The sequence below is a fragment of the Rhinopithecus roxellana genome, chromosome 13, assembly GCF_007565055.1.
Source record: "Rhinopithecus roxellana isolate Shanxi Qingling chromosome 13, ASM756505v1, whole genome shotgun sequence".
In the NCBI taxonomy this organism is placed as follows: domain Eukaryota; kingdom Metazoa; phylum Chordata; class Mammalia; order Primates; family Cercopithecidae; genus Rhinopithecus; species Rhinopithecus roxellana.
This window is the reverse complement of record NC_044561.1, coordinates 43,925,177-43,939,428: the sequence shown is the minus strand read 5'-3', so window position 1 is coordinate 43,939,428 and position 14,252 is coordinate 43,925,177. Positions and strand designations below refer to the sequence as shown.

General features: G+C 50.5%; 1 protein-coding gene across 1 annotated transcript in view; it reads left to right on the top strand.

Annotated features, from left to right (window-relative positions):
* The window catches only part of PRDM15 (PR/SET domain 15), a 75,618-nt gene that overhangs the window by 36,865 nt on the left and 24,501 nt on the right, over positions 1–14,252 (top strand). The window contains 6 exon segments of the mRNA XM_030915369.1: positions 1,817–2,047; positions 3,602–3,731; positions 5,005–5,186; positions 5,454–5,548; positions 6,072–6,159; positions 13,563–13,730. Coding sequence (XP_030771229.1) covers positions 1,817–2,047; positions 3,602–3,731; positions 5,005–5,186; positions 5,454–5,548; positions 6,072–6,159; positions 13,563–13,730 — 894 coding nt within the window.

Here is a 14,252-nt window from a genome sequence, read left to right as displayed (position 1 = left end):
TCGAATTTGCTCTGTTTTTCCTGTTTGAATTTATAATTGTCTAGAATGATGTTTGCTAATTTCCTTATGTATGGCTTTTTTTTTTTTTTTTTTTTTTTTTTTTTTTTTTAACTTTAGTTCCCTTTGTTTTATATTTCTGACCCTCAATCTAAAATCACTCTTACTGCCTTTCAGAATTTCCTCTGGGGCAGGCCTGCTAGTGGCAATCTTTTCAGTCTTTGTCTCAAAATGTCTTTCTTTAACCATCTGCATTGGAAATGGTTTTCACTGGATATTGAATTTTTGATTTATTCTTATTCTCTTTCTGCACATTGAGGATGTTGTTATGCTACTTTCTTCCATTGTTGCGCTTGATATGTCTGCTGTCGTTACAGTTGTTCCTTCGTAAGTAATCGCTGCCTTGTACTTGTTTGCTTTTGAAACCTCCTCTGTCTTTGGAGTTCTGCAATTTATAACAGAGTCCTCATTTATGTCTTTATTTTTATTTGTTTTCCCTGTTCGGATCTTGAATGTGAAGATTCATGTCTTTCATTCATTCTGGATAATCCCCTACCCTTATCTTGCCCATTGTTTAGCCCTCCTTCCCTATTCTCTCTTTGTCCTGTCGTACATGTTTTAGACCTCCTCATTATATTACACTTCATGTCTTCTTAGCTCCTGCTCATATTTTTCTAGCTCCTTGTCACTTTTCTACATTCTGGGTAATCTTTGCAGCTCTTCATTTTAGTTTATGAGTTCTGTCTTCAGTTGTGTCTAATTTTCTGTTTAATCCATACATTGTGTTTTTATTTTGGGTCTCTATTTTATATAAGTTTTATTTGGTTATTTTTCATAACAGCTTGTTATATTTGCCTTTTTTATTTTTATTTTTTTTCACTTCTTTACTCATTTAAATGTATTTTCCCCCAGTTTTCTCCTCTCAGCTTGTGTTACTATCTAGGAATTCCATTCTTTCTGAGTTTGTGTGTGTATATGTGTCTGCTGACACCCTGATGGCTCATTGCTTAATTTTTTAGTTTTCTTGGGGCTTTTCTTGGTTTTGTTGTTATTGTTTTGGTAAGCTCTTTAGCAAGGAATCTTCTTTTTCCCCCGCCCCCGCAGTGGTCCTTCCATGCGCTCTGGATTGTGGAAGTGGATTGTTACAGAGCGCTTTGATTTTGCTTCTGCTACGTCTCCCAGGGCTTTCACAGTTCTAGGGCACAATTCTTTTTTATTTTTTATTTTTTTTTTTTAAGACAGAGTCTTGCTCTGTCACCAGATTGGAGTGCAGTGGTGCGATCTCGCTCACTACAACCTCTGCCTCCCGGGTTCAAGCAGTTCTCCTGCCTCAGCCTCCCCAGTGTCTGGGACTACAGATGCACACCACCACACCCAGCTAACTTTTTGTATTTTTATTAGAGACGGGTTTTCACTATGTTTACCAGGCTGGTCTTGAACTCCTGACCTCACATGATCCACCTGCCTCAGCCTCCGAAAGTGCTGGGATTACAGGCGTGAGTCACCGTCCCTGGACACGTTCATATTTTGATATCTCCTTCTCAGGTTTTTGCTTTGTAGACATATGTGTATGTCTGCTTTTTTCACTAAACTGCCCTCATGGTGAACCTACCATTGCTTTCACCACTTAATTTACTTTTAAAAATAGCAACTGTGTTGGATGCAGAGGAAATAAAACAGTAGAAATCAAGTTCGCTTGCCTATACGAAGGTTGGCAAATGAGATTGAAAACAAACACACATGGGAACCAGAGGCCAGGGCAGGTGTGGACGGTGGCAGTCTTCCTAATTGCACGGTGCCTTTGCATCTCTCTTTGCAGAACATCTCTTGGGCCACTTGGAACAAGCCAAAAGCCTTCCTCCAGGCAGCCAGAGTGAGGCAGCAGCTCCTGAGAAGGAGCAGGGCACACCCCGGGGGGAACCCCCTGCAGTGCCTGAGAACAAGAATGCTGCCCCCAAAGAACAGAAGAAAAAGCCTCGAAGGGGGAGAAAACCCAAAGCGTCCAAAGCTGAGCAGCCTCTAGTCATCGTGGAAGACAAGGAACCCACAGGTGATGAGTGGGTTTCTGCGATGAGTACCTGCGTGGGGTGCAGCCCTCCTGGCACCTGAGGGCTGGCGGGACGGGGCAGAGGGCAGGGCAGGAAAACTCAGTGTAGAAAGACCTCGTAGCAGGTAGACTCTAAGCCCTTCTGTTTTTCTCTCAATCAACTCTAGTAAAGTACAATTTCCATGTAATACCTTTCACACTAAAAAGGATACAGGTTGTGGATTTTGACAAATGGATAGAACTGTGAAACCAGCACCCCCGTCAGGGTAGAGGACATTTCCGTCTCGTTAGCCGCTTTCCTGACTGTCTTCTGTACCAGTGCATTCCACCCATCCTGGAATTTCTCATGAATGGACTCTGTCTGCCACTTTCAGGCAGTGTACAGGCTGGAGACCCGCCCACATGGTTTATCTGTGACTCCTTCTCCTTGATCGCTGAACAGTGCTTGGTCCGTCACCTGTGGGTGGGCACTGAGTCGCTCCCAGGCCCTGGCTAGGGCTCATCCTTTGATTGTGCGGCATCCTCAGTTGGGTTTGAAGAGGCATTTGACCCTCTTCCAGGGTGTGCGGTCCCTGCAAGGCTCTTGTCCCCGTGGTCCTCACACAGCCCCCATCCAAGCCACCTGCAGCACACGCCTGGTGGGCCTCACAGTGAGGACGAGCTCTGATGCTCAGCCACTGGCCCCTTCACCTTTGTTACTGACACCGGGCAGTTTTTCTTTTTACTGTCTAGGATACACCAGGATTTCTTTTGTGAGAGTGAAAAGGAGTCCTTATTGTTTTGATGAATTAGAGAGAATTGGGAAGAGCAGCCATCGTGGAAAATTCTGAGCCTCCCCTTTTCCACTCTGGGTCTGCAGCTTCCTGGCTTTGCACTGCTGGGCGCTGATTTAGGAGCACCCGAAAGCCTGCTGGCCAGTTTCCCCACATCTCTGTGAATAGGCATAGAAGATGGGGGGCGGGGGAAAGTGGGTCAGGTAGATATTTCACTAATTCTTACTTACGCTGGGAAGACATTTAGTAGGCAAAGTGTTAGAAACCAGTGATTGAATTTTTTTGTGTAATCTTCTCTTATTTCATTTGTCTCAGGTTTCTGGCCAGGGTCTCTAGTATTGGCGATGATGTGATCTTTGACTTTTGTACAAAGTGGTTAGCTAAAATGGTTATACTAATGTTGGCACATTTAATTAGAAGCATTAACATTTCTAAATCTCTGTCAGAAAATAAGTTCGAAGTTTCTGCTATATATCGAAAATATTTTTGGTTGGTATGAAGAGGGATTGAAGTAATGTTATGATGTTGTGGTTTTTAAAAAGAATAACAAATTATAACTTCAGTTTGGGCTAAGAAAAACATCTTGCTTTTCTGCGTATACTAGTAAATGTGTGGATCTCAAAATATTGCCAGTTTTTTTCTTTTTTCCCCTGTGTAAACCTCAACATTTGTGCCTACCGCTGGGCCTGGCTGTGGTCCCCACGGGGCGGTGTGTCACCATGGTTTGGCTGTGTTTGTCCCCTGCTCTTGTGGTGACTTGGCTTGTCACATCCCCTTCGTACAGAGCAAGTGGCAGAGATCATTACCGAGGTCCCTCCGGATGAGCCTGTGAGTGCAACACCGGACGAGCGGATCATGGAGCTGGTTCTGGGGAAGCTGGCCACCACCACCACTGACACCAGCTCGGCTCCAAAGTAAGTCCTGTCTGGCACCTGGGCTGTCCTGTGGATAGACAGTGCTGGCAGCAGCCAAGCCATTCTGGAGGGAAGGCACCTTCCCAGCAGGAAGGCCCCAGGAGAGGAGGTGGAAATGGACCTGCTGAGGAAGCAGCAGGAATGTTCTGGAGCTCAGGAGTTTAATGGTGCATCCACTGTGAAAACAGCGTTAAAGAAACGTTTTGTTGTGGTTAAATATGCATAGCATAAATTTAACCATTTTAACCATGTTTAAGTGCACAATTCAGTGGCATTCAGGATAGTCACACTGTTGGGCAACCATCTCCCTCAGCCATCTGTGGCACTTTCCCATCTCCCCAAGCTGAAACACTGTCCCCATTAAGCACCCGCCCCAGGCCCCTCCCCCAGCCCCTGGCACCCACCATTCTACTTTCTGTCTCTGTGGATTTGATGACTCTAGAGATGTCATAGAAGTGGAATCAGACAGAATTTGTCCTTTATGTGACTGGCTTATTCCACCCTGGCTCATCCATGTGTAGCCTGTGTCAGAATTTCCTTCCTTTTCAACACTAAGTAATATTCCTTTTCAACACTGAGTAATATTGCATATGCCCCGTCTTTTGTGCATCCACTGATGGACAGCTGGGTTGCTTCTAGCTTTCGCAGTGCTGCTGTGATAAAACACTTTGCTATTTGAATTTCAGTGAATTTAACAGATTGCCCTGTGTTTTCTTGGGTTATTTTTACCCTGGAGTTGAATAAGTTGGTGGTCATTTTTTGGGGCCCTTTTTGGATCACCTCTTATAGTTAGCAAAATAATGTCGGAAATGATGTTACCTGTTTATTTATTTATAGTTTATCTTATTGCCCAGAAGAGTTCAGGTGGCTTACCATCAAAAATACATTTAATAGGGAAAAGAAGTTGTAAAAATCAGGTACAGATAATATGTAAAACAGAGGAGAGTTAAGACAGAGTGACAAGAGCAGAAAACAGATGTGGTTATTCTAATTGAGGCACAAATTGACCTCCAGGCTTTCTGGTGGCCAGAGTTAGAACACAGTCCGGTGTGTGGCTGTTACAGCTAAAGCTGCCTAATGTCATTATATATTCAAGGTGTCCCTTTCAGGTGCCCTGGAAGCTGGAAGTGACGCCCGGGCGCATTCCCTCCTTTCTCACGTACGGGCTCGGGATTAGCTGGGAAGTTTTGGAAGGAGGCCATTTCCACGCTGCTTGTAACCTGGAACTTTTTTCCCACCTGTCTTTTCCCAACTTACTGACGTCCCCGGGCAGGTTCACCCATCATCAGAATAACACCATCACACTCAAGAGGAGCTTAATTCTCTCGAGCAGACACGGCATCCGGCGCAAGCTCATCAAACAGCTTGGGGAGCACAAGCGGGTTTACCAGTGCAACATCTGCAGCAAGATCTTCCAGAACAGCAGCAACCTGAGCAGGCATGTGCGCTCGCATGGTGAGTCTGCACGGCCCCGCCGGGGGCCGGGGCCGGGGCCGGGGCGGGGGCTGGGGCCGGGGGTGGGAGGACAGCATGGAGTCTCCTCTCCTTGGGTCATCTCCCACGAGCTGCGCCAGTGAGAGGCTGCAGTTGGTGGGCGATCATCTCTGCAGCCCCTTCGCATGGAGGGAGTAAGGCGGCTCGGGGGGCGTTTCCCCAGTGGGCATGCTTCCCTCAGTAAATGCTCTAAGTAGTGAATGAACTCTTGGTTGGTTGGTTCCTCAGGTGACAAGCTGTTTAAGTGCGAAGAGTGTGCAAAATTGTTCAGCCGCAAAGAGAGCCTAAAGCAGCACGTTTCTTACAAGCATAGCAGGAACGAGGTGGGTGGAAATAAGCCCAGGGTTCTCTTCCCAGTTGTGGGGATGAGGCAGACAACGGACCAAATCACCATGTTGCAATGAGAAGAAAGAATCCCAGAAGGGAGGAGAGCGGGCCAGGGCTGTGAGGGAGGGAGGAGAGCGGGCGAGGGCTCTGGATGCCCAGGCGTCCCTGAGAAGAGAGTCCCAGGAGGGATGAAAGCAGGTGAGGGCTGTGGGTGTCCAGGCATCCCTGGGCCACCTGCCAGCCCCTGGTCCCGGTCAGATGCCCACAAGCGCAGTAGGAAGACGCAGGAGAATGGAAGTGTTAGGCGCTGGGAGTGGGGGCTCCCTGAGTGTGGGGTTCCCTTTCTAGGCAGGTGAACAGCAAGAGCATGCATCCTTTGTGTTCCTAAACAGCGGGAGGGTGGTGGAGGTCAGAGTCGTAACAGACACAGGTGCGGAGTCGCCCGGGCAGCGCGTCGGGGGCTTGGCCTCTGTGGACTCTGCGCCGGGCCGTCTCACTCACGCGTGTCCCTCTGACCAGGTGGACGGCGAGTACAGGTACCGGTGCGGCACTTGTGAGAAGACCTTCCGCATCGAGAGCGCGCTGGAGTTCCACAACTGCAGGACAGGTGAGGGCGCCGGTCAGGTCTCCCCTCGGCCCCTGTGCAGTGCGGATTCTCAGACACGCTGCAGAGGCCGGGGAACTTTAGGCCGAAGTAAAGATTGTTCTCATGAATAGACAGCCTCACTTTTAACATTTCCCTCTGTCCATTTTGCTTCAAAGCAGTTGTTATCCTAAAGATACACAGATGGAAACTTTCCAGTTAAAAGGGATTGATTTTCTTCCTGCATTTGTCAGCCGAGCTGCGTATGGCCCCACATTGGAGAGCATTGTAAAGCCGGGGGCCGTTCGGCTGAAAACAGGGAGCAGCAGTGTCCGATGTTTTCTAGGGCCGTCTGAGGAAGAAAGGAAAAGGTCAGGATAATGGCTGGAGGAGTGTGAGCGCTGGCTCGCTTGCTTGTAAAGGTTGTTCCTAACCGCGAGCCCTCCTCCATCCAAGTCTCCTGCGTCGTCCAGGGTGGAACGGGGTTGCCCCTGCACACATCCTTTTTGTTCTGAGCCTGCTTGTGTGCACCAGTCTCCAAAAGTAAAGCATTTTCCTTGTGTGAGGCCTGAAGCCGGGTGTGCCTGGACCAGCCTGTAGTGGAGAGGTGGCCTCTGTGGGCCTGGGGGGCGTCTGAGGCCCCTGTCTCTCTGACCGAATTTGCTGCTAGCAAGTAAGCAGACCAAAGAAAAGCAGACACCACAAGGAGGCCAAGGCTGGCTGCGCTTCTCCACGTGGCCCGAGGATGCCCCTGTATTCTTCAGTGATGACGTGCAGCCTCTGGGATGTGGGAGTCACGCCTTCCCCATTCCCAGTCGTGGGTGGCACTGGAGGCCCAAGCAGTGGGGGTCCCCAGCGGGGCACAGAGGGATGAGTCACTGTTGCCTTTGTGTCCCCCTCTCTCTAGGACTCATAGCACACCCTGGAGAGGGGGGGCCCGGCGGCAGTCGGCTTAGAGACCTACCAGGTTAGCCTTCGACGCCCACCCCGTCCTTGTCCGCCTGCCTCTGTGTCTGTCACTTGCATCTCTGTGTTGTTCTTGTTAAGGTGCCACCCGCCCCTGTGTTGAGAACAGGGCACCCACAGCAGTGGACTCCCAGGGGCTCTGGCCAGGGCTGCTGCACGAGGACTGTGTGAGAGGCTCTGCTCCCCTGCCACGGCTGCTGGGGACGGGGGGCCCTTGGTGGGGTTGGCTAGTTCTACTCCGAGGCTTCCTATTTGAAATCAGGGCTTGGTTCTTCCTCCCTGATGCCTTCTTCCCCAGGTTGGACTGTTCTGAGGGGCAGGAATGAGTCATGTTTTGCCTGAGCTTTAGTGGCTCTGAAGGATCCATGTCTGGCATGAGGTGGCCTCCAGAAGCTTCTGGATGAATTTCCAGTGTGCCGTACCTCCTGCATTTTAAGCCCTCCTATCACAAGAATTCCCAAGAAATCTGGGGCCCAGCCCCCTGAAGACTTCCACTTAGTGCAGCCCCGGCCAGACAGATGAACCTTCATCTTGTTTGCGAACCTCCCCTTGCGGTCCCCGCAGTCCCGCGGGAGTGTAGCAGGCGAGGGTGTTGGGCTTCCTAAGAGTGATGCTAGCATCTAAGGCGCTTTGGTGAGGCAGACTCACGGTTGAGGAGGAGGCATTGCCTCCTGTTATTTGTAACTATTTCTCTGGACCCAAATAAAACAAAGTACTAGAAGCGGCTAAGCAGCAGGGGCTTCCTGTCAGCCAGAGGTGCTGTTAGGCCAGGCGCTGGCCTTCGTTAGTGACCTAGAACCCGAAGAGCGCCAGGGACCTGCATCACACCACCTCTTCCCCTGAGACGCTCTAGTTTCAAAGGTTACCCATTTTAGACTGAAAAGACAGGATAAAAACCTTGAAATGGAGCTCGTTTGCATAATACATGATTTGCATGCTCTTATTTATAGTATTGAAGTTAAGAGACAAACCAAGAATTCGTACAATGTGGGGGAAAGTTTTAAAATGTTACAGTCTTGTGGGTTTTTCTGAGACTCCCTCCACGGGACCTGTTGTGGTACCTGTCCCTTGTGGTGTGACCAGGTGCTGGTGTAGCTCATCGTCGTGTTCCTTGTGCTGTCTCTGACCATAAATACTGTGCTACAGAATAGCAGAGGCTCACGTCCAGGCCCTCAGGCAAAATACAGCCCACCAGCCTCCCCCAGTAACCCCCTCTCCATCCCTGGGCGCCCTGCGCCCCTCTCCCTTCATCAGACCCCAGAAGGCAGCTGTTCTCAGTGGCTCATTTATTCAGACATAAATCTAGACCTCCTCGGCAGCAGGGTTATTGGAGAGAGAAGCATTGTTGGGACCCCGTGCCCATCTGGGTTCCCTAACTGGGTGGGTGGCTGTGGGAGAAGCCACCCTCGGTTTGGCAGAGTTGTCCGGGACAGCTGGGGAGTGGTCTGAAGTAGGTTCTCTTTCCATGGTCAAGAGGGGCTTGTGAGGGAGAAAGCTGACGCTCTTGGCAGCACCATTGCCTTCCTTGGGGCTGCAGGACTAGTGGAGCCACCTGCCCAGTGAGGGGTGCACATGGGTGCTGTTTTGCACCTGCCTGGGAGGGAGGCTCACTTGTATTAGTTGGGACCTGCCTGGGAAGGAGGCTCACTTGTATAATTTAGTACCTGCCAGGGAGGGAGGCTCATTTGTGCTGTTCGGTACCTGCCCAGGAGACAGGTTCATCTGTGCTGTTCGGCACCTGCCTGGGAGGGAGACTCGCCTGTACTGTTTAGCGCCTACCGAGGAGAGAGGCTCACCTGTGCTGTTTAGTACCTGCCCGGGAGGGAGTCTTACCTGTGCTGTTCAGCACCTACCCAGGAGGGAGGCTCACCTGTGCTATTTAACGCCTCCCTGGAAGGGAGGCTGTCTGTGCTATTCAGCCCCTGCCTGGGAGGGAGGCTCACCTGTGTTCTTTAGCACCCACCTGGGGGGAGGCTCACCTATGCTGTTCAGGAGACCCAAGTTGAGGGGAGTGTGGCAGTCTGATGCCACAGCACTGTAAAGGTGTGGCCTGTGGTGGTCTGATGCCACAGCGCTGTAAAGGTGTGGCCTGTGGTGGTCTGATGCCACAGCACTGTAAAGGTGTGGCCTGTGGTGGTCTGATGCCACAGCACTGTAAAGGTGTGGCCTGTGGTGGTCTGATGCCACAGCGCTGTAAAGGTGTGGCCTGTGGTGGTCTGATGCCACAGCGCTGTAAAGGTGTGGCCAGTGGTGGTCTGATGCCACAGCGCTGTAAAGGTGTGGCCTGTGGTGGTCTGATGCCACAGTGCTGTAAAGGTGTGGCCTGTGGTGGTCTGATGCCACAGTGCTGTAAAGGTGTGGCCTGTGGTGGTCTGATGCCACAGTGCTGTAAAGGTGTGGCCTGTGGTGGTCTGATGCCACAGTGCTGTAAAGGTGTGGCCTGTGGTGGTCTGATGCCACAGTGCTGTAAAGGTGTGGCCTGTGGTGGTCTGATGCCACAGCGCTGTAAGGTGTGGCCTTTCACAAAGCCCGTGGCTCTAGTGGTCCCATTCCTAAGAATTGATGATAAAGAGATTTGACAGAAGAAAAAAATCTACATTACTAAAGATTCCATCACTAAATTATCTACAGTATCAAAAATAGCAAAGTGAGTGGTGAGAAGTGAACTCGATGAAATATCATGTAGCCATTAAAGTGATGATGAAAGTGTCCAGCGTGGTAAGTACGCACACCACAGACGCAGTGCGTGAAGGACACATACCGTGCGGTTGTGTGGATATGGACAGAGCCCATCAAATCTTAAGCCAAAACGAAACTGAGGGCAGTGGTTGTATGGACAATGTTTCACTTTATAGAAGGAAGGCAAACAGTGTGTTAGGATGGGACTCAGCGTAGCGTCTATCACGATGCCCCTCTTAGGCCCAGGTGAGGATGGCTCTGGGCTGAGGTCACGCTGCGGGTGGGGTGGGGTGTGGGCAGGGGAGCCTCGCAAAGGGCCACGTCTGCTGTGTTCAGCCCTGGCAGATGTCACCTCCCACTGTCCTGCCATGGTTGGAGCTGTGGGAGGGGACTGTCCCCTCCCAGCCCTGCCTTGTCCTGAGGGTGGCACCCTTGGGGCATAGATTTCCCCACGGCCGCCTCCTGTCTTCGCAGGTGACCATGCCTTGTCTGTTCCCAGCTGGGAAGAGATGAGAACGCCTGGCTTTCCCGGGGGAGGTTGTGTGCTTCCCTCACCCCCCGACCTGGGCTGCACATTGGGGTCATCTGAGTGAAGCCAGACACATGCGGGGGCCTGAGGCCCACCCCAGAGAGTCTCATTTTGTGAGCCCTGGACAGTGAATCTCTACCTGGCGGGGGTGGAGAGTGGAGGGTGTTCGCCCCAGGGAACGTCATTGGCAATGTCTGGAGACACCTTGGTGGGGAGGGGTCCTCCTGGCACCTACTGGGTGGAAGCCTGGTGTCTGCTCAGCATCCCACGGTGCGCAGGGCAGCTCACAACAAAGGATCTGGCCCAAAACGCTGAGGCAGGGAAACCCTAGAGAGTGTGACCCTCAGACACTGTGGCAGCTCCCTCGGGCAGCAGAGAGGGAGAGGCACAGGGTGGCTGCTTTGCACAAATGGCAGCTTTCGATGCAGTTTTGGGAATTTGTATATTTGGCAAACATTTACTGAGCCCGGGAGCTGATCCGTGGGTGAGAGCCCAGGGGCCCAGAAATGCAGTCTGCTGTGGTGCCCCGCTCCTGGGTCACCCGGCTGCCATGTCCTCCCGCGTTGGTGACACAGGGAGGAGAACGCAGCTTTGCTGGGCCCCGGGGTCGCCGTCAACTGGTGAGGCGTCTGATGGACAGGGGCAGGGCGAGGGGACCTAGGCTGATGCTGCAGTGTGAGGGACTGGACAGTGAGGGTCCCCCGGGTGCCTGTGTGAGAATCAGAGGGACAGATGGCACTGGGGGTCTGTCAGTGTCCTGGGCGGAGCAGAAACCAGTTTGACGGCTATCTTCCAGGAGGGACTGGCGATGAGGTCTGGGATGCAGGGATATGGGTGTTTCTGGAAGCTTCGGGGAGTGTGTGTGGTGTGTGTGGTGTGTGTGGCTGTGTATTTGTGTGGTGTGTGGATGTATTTGTGTGGTATGTGTATTTGTGTGGTGTGTGTTTTGAGTATTTCTGTGGTGTGTGTTGAATGTGTGTGTGTATGTGGTGTGTGGTATGTGCATTTTTGTGGCATGTGTGTTGAGTGTATTCGTGGTGTGTGTGATTTGTGTGTGTTCGTGTGTGGTGTGTATTTGGTGTGGCGTATTATGTGTGGTATGTGTTCAGTGCATGTGTGTGGTGTATGTGTGTGTGGTGTGTGTTCAGTGTGTATGTGGTGTGTGTGATATGTGATTGTGTATGTGTGGTGTATTTGGTGTGTGCTGAGCATATGTTTGTGTTGTGTGTGTATTTGTGGGTTGTGTGTGGTGTATGTGTTGAGTATGTGTTGTATGGGGCATGTGTGTGGATGCATGTGTGGAGTGTATTTGGGGCATGTGTGTGGGGTGTTGTGTGGTGTGTGTGTGGTTTGTGTTGAATGTGTGTATTTGTGTTGGGGTGAATGTGTGTGTTGTGTATTTGTGTGGGGTGTGTGTTGAATGTGTATTTGTATGTGTGGCGTGGTTGAGTTTATGGTGTATGTTGAGTATGTTTGTATGTGGTGTGTGGAATGTGTGGGTGTATGTTGTATGATTGTATATTTGGTGTGTTGTGTATGTGTGTAGTGTGTGTTGAGTGTATGTTTATGTGGTGTGTGTTGACTGTGTATTTTTGTAGTATGTGACTGGGTATTGGGGTTAGTGGTGTGTGTTGAATGTGTATTTGTGTGTGGTGTGTGTTGAATGTGTATTTGTGTGTGGTGTGTGTTGAGTGTGTGTGTATGTGGTGTGTGATAATGTATATGGTGTGTGTTGAATGTGTTTGTATGTGGGGTGTGTGTGGTATATGTTGAGTGTATCTGTGTGGCGTGATTATATGTGTGTGGTGTGTTGAATGTGTATGTGGTGTAGTGCATTTATGTAGGGCTGGTGTGTGTATATTTGTGTGGTGTGTATTTGGGGTGTATGTGTGGTAGGTGTTGAATGTATTTGTGTGGTGTGTATTGAGTGTGGATGTATTTGTGTGGTGTGTGATAGTGTATGTGGTGTGTGTTGAATGTGTATGTGGGGGGTGTGTGTGGTGTATGTTGAGTGTATCTGTGTGGTGTGTGATTATATCTGTACGGTGTGTTGAATGTGTATGTGGTGTAATTGTGCATTTGTGTGGGGCTTGCATGTGTGGTATTTGTGTGGTGTGATTTGTGTGTGGTGAGTATTTGTGTATTGTGTGTGTGGTTTGTGTTGAATGTGTGTATTTGTATGTGGTGTGATTATGTATTTGTGGGGCATGTGTTTTTGTGTGGTGTGTTCAGTATACTATTTGTGTGGTATGTGATTGTGTATTTGTGTGGGGCATGTGCATGTGTGTGATGTGTATTGGGTGTGTATGTATTTGCATAGTGTGTGATGGTGTGTGTGGCGTATGTGTTTGTATGGGTATATGTGTGTGGTGTATGTGTTGTGTGATTGTGTATTTATGTGGGGCATGTGTGTGGTATATTGAGTGTGGTGTGTTTATTTCTGTGGGGCGTGTGTGTGTGGTGTGTGTATGGTGTGTGAGATTGTGTGAGTGGGGCGTGTGGTGTGTGTGACTGTATTTGTGGGGCATATGTGTGGTGTGTTAAGTGTGTTTGTGGTGTGTGATTATGTGTGGGGGCATGCATATGTGTTTAGATGTGGTGTTGAGTGTGTATTTCTGTGGGTGTGTGTGTGTGTGGTGTGTGTGATTATTTGTGTGGGGTATGTGTGTGGTGTGTGTTGAGTGTATTTGTGTGGTGTGTGATTGTGTGCGTGCTGAGGAGGATTTGGGTGAAGTGGGGGAATATGGGCACATTGATGTCCGTCCATGGGGAAGGAGTCTGGGAGGGGCCAACACCAGGGATCCTGGGGGCAGGGGGCGGCCACGTTGGTCGGGTGGTCGGTTGGTCGGATGATGGGTTGGTTGGTAGGGAAGTCATTCTGTCTGTCAGTTGGTTATGCTGGAGAGTGCAGGCCCAGGGGAAGCTTTGGACCGGGCAGCTTTCCTGACAGGAGTGGAGTCGTCGTCCCCAGGTGCTGTGGGACAGGGTGCCCTGGGAGGGAGGCAGCTGGCATTGCTTGGTGATGAAAGGTGAGCTCCTTGTCTGCTTTTCAAGCACTGGGGTTCCTGTCTCTGCATCGTGTGTTCCTGGGGTAGACAGCGTGTGACACACAGGTGCTGTTTTCTTCCTGGCCACGCGTCTACCGTGACTCATGCCCGTCACCCACGCTTTACTGACATTCAGGCCACGTGTGTATGCCTGCGTGAGATGTTATTTACCGCAAAATCGTTGTGTGTGTTTGCTCTCTGGACAGATGACAAGACGTTCCAGTGTGAGATGTGTTTCAGATTCTTCTCCACCAACAGCAACCTCTCCAAGCACAAGAAGAAGCACGGAGACAAGAAGTTTGCCTGTGAGGTCTGCAGCAAGATGTTCTACCGCAAGGACGTCATGCTGGACCACCAGCGCCGGCACCTGGAAGGTGAGGCCGCCTGTGCACCTGCTGTGGGCTGGGAGAGGCAGCTCCTGTGGGGTGGGGCAGGGCGGGGTGGTGCGGTCAGCAAGGCCTTTGGGGAGCAGTTCAGCTGTCTGCTCCTTTGCCTGGAAACGCCCACCATCCGAAGGGCTCATCCTCTTCTGAGAACCTGTCTCAGGAGAGCAAGGAGCTGAAACACAGGTGTCAGACCTGCTATGCGCAAGGAGAAGCAGTTGGAAATACCCTCAATGTTCCACACTGGGGAAGGAGCTAAGAAAACTGGGCGATTTGTAGAGTCGAGTGTTTTACTGTCATTAGAAGTGTTTTTTCAAAGATACTAGACATTGTGAAATGACAAAGTGGGAAAATCCCGTACAAGAGCAACTAAGAGCAGCAGCCCTTCAAACACCTTTTCATTAAAATTTGGAAAAAATTATAATTACAAATGAAGCATATGCTTATTGAAAAGAAGATGTAAGACCACAAAGTCCTGTGTAAAGTATAACCCTCCTACGCATGGCGGCTCAC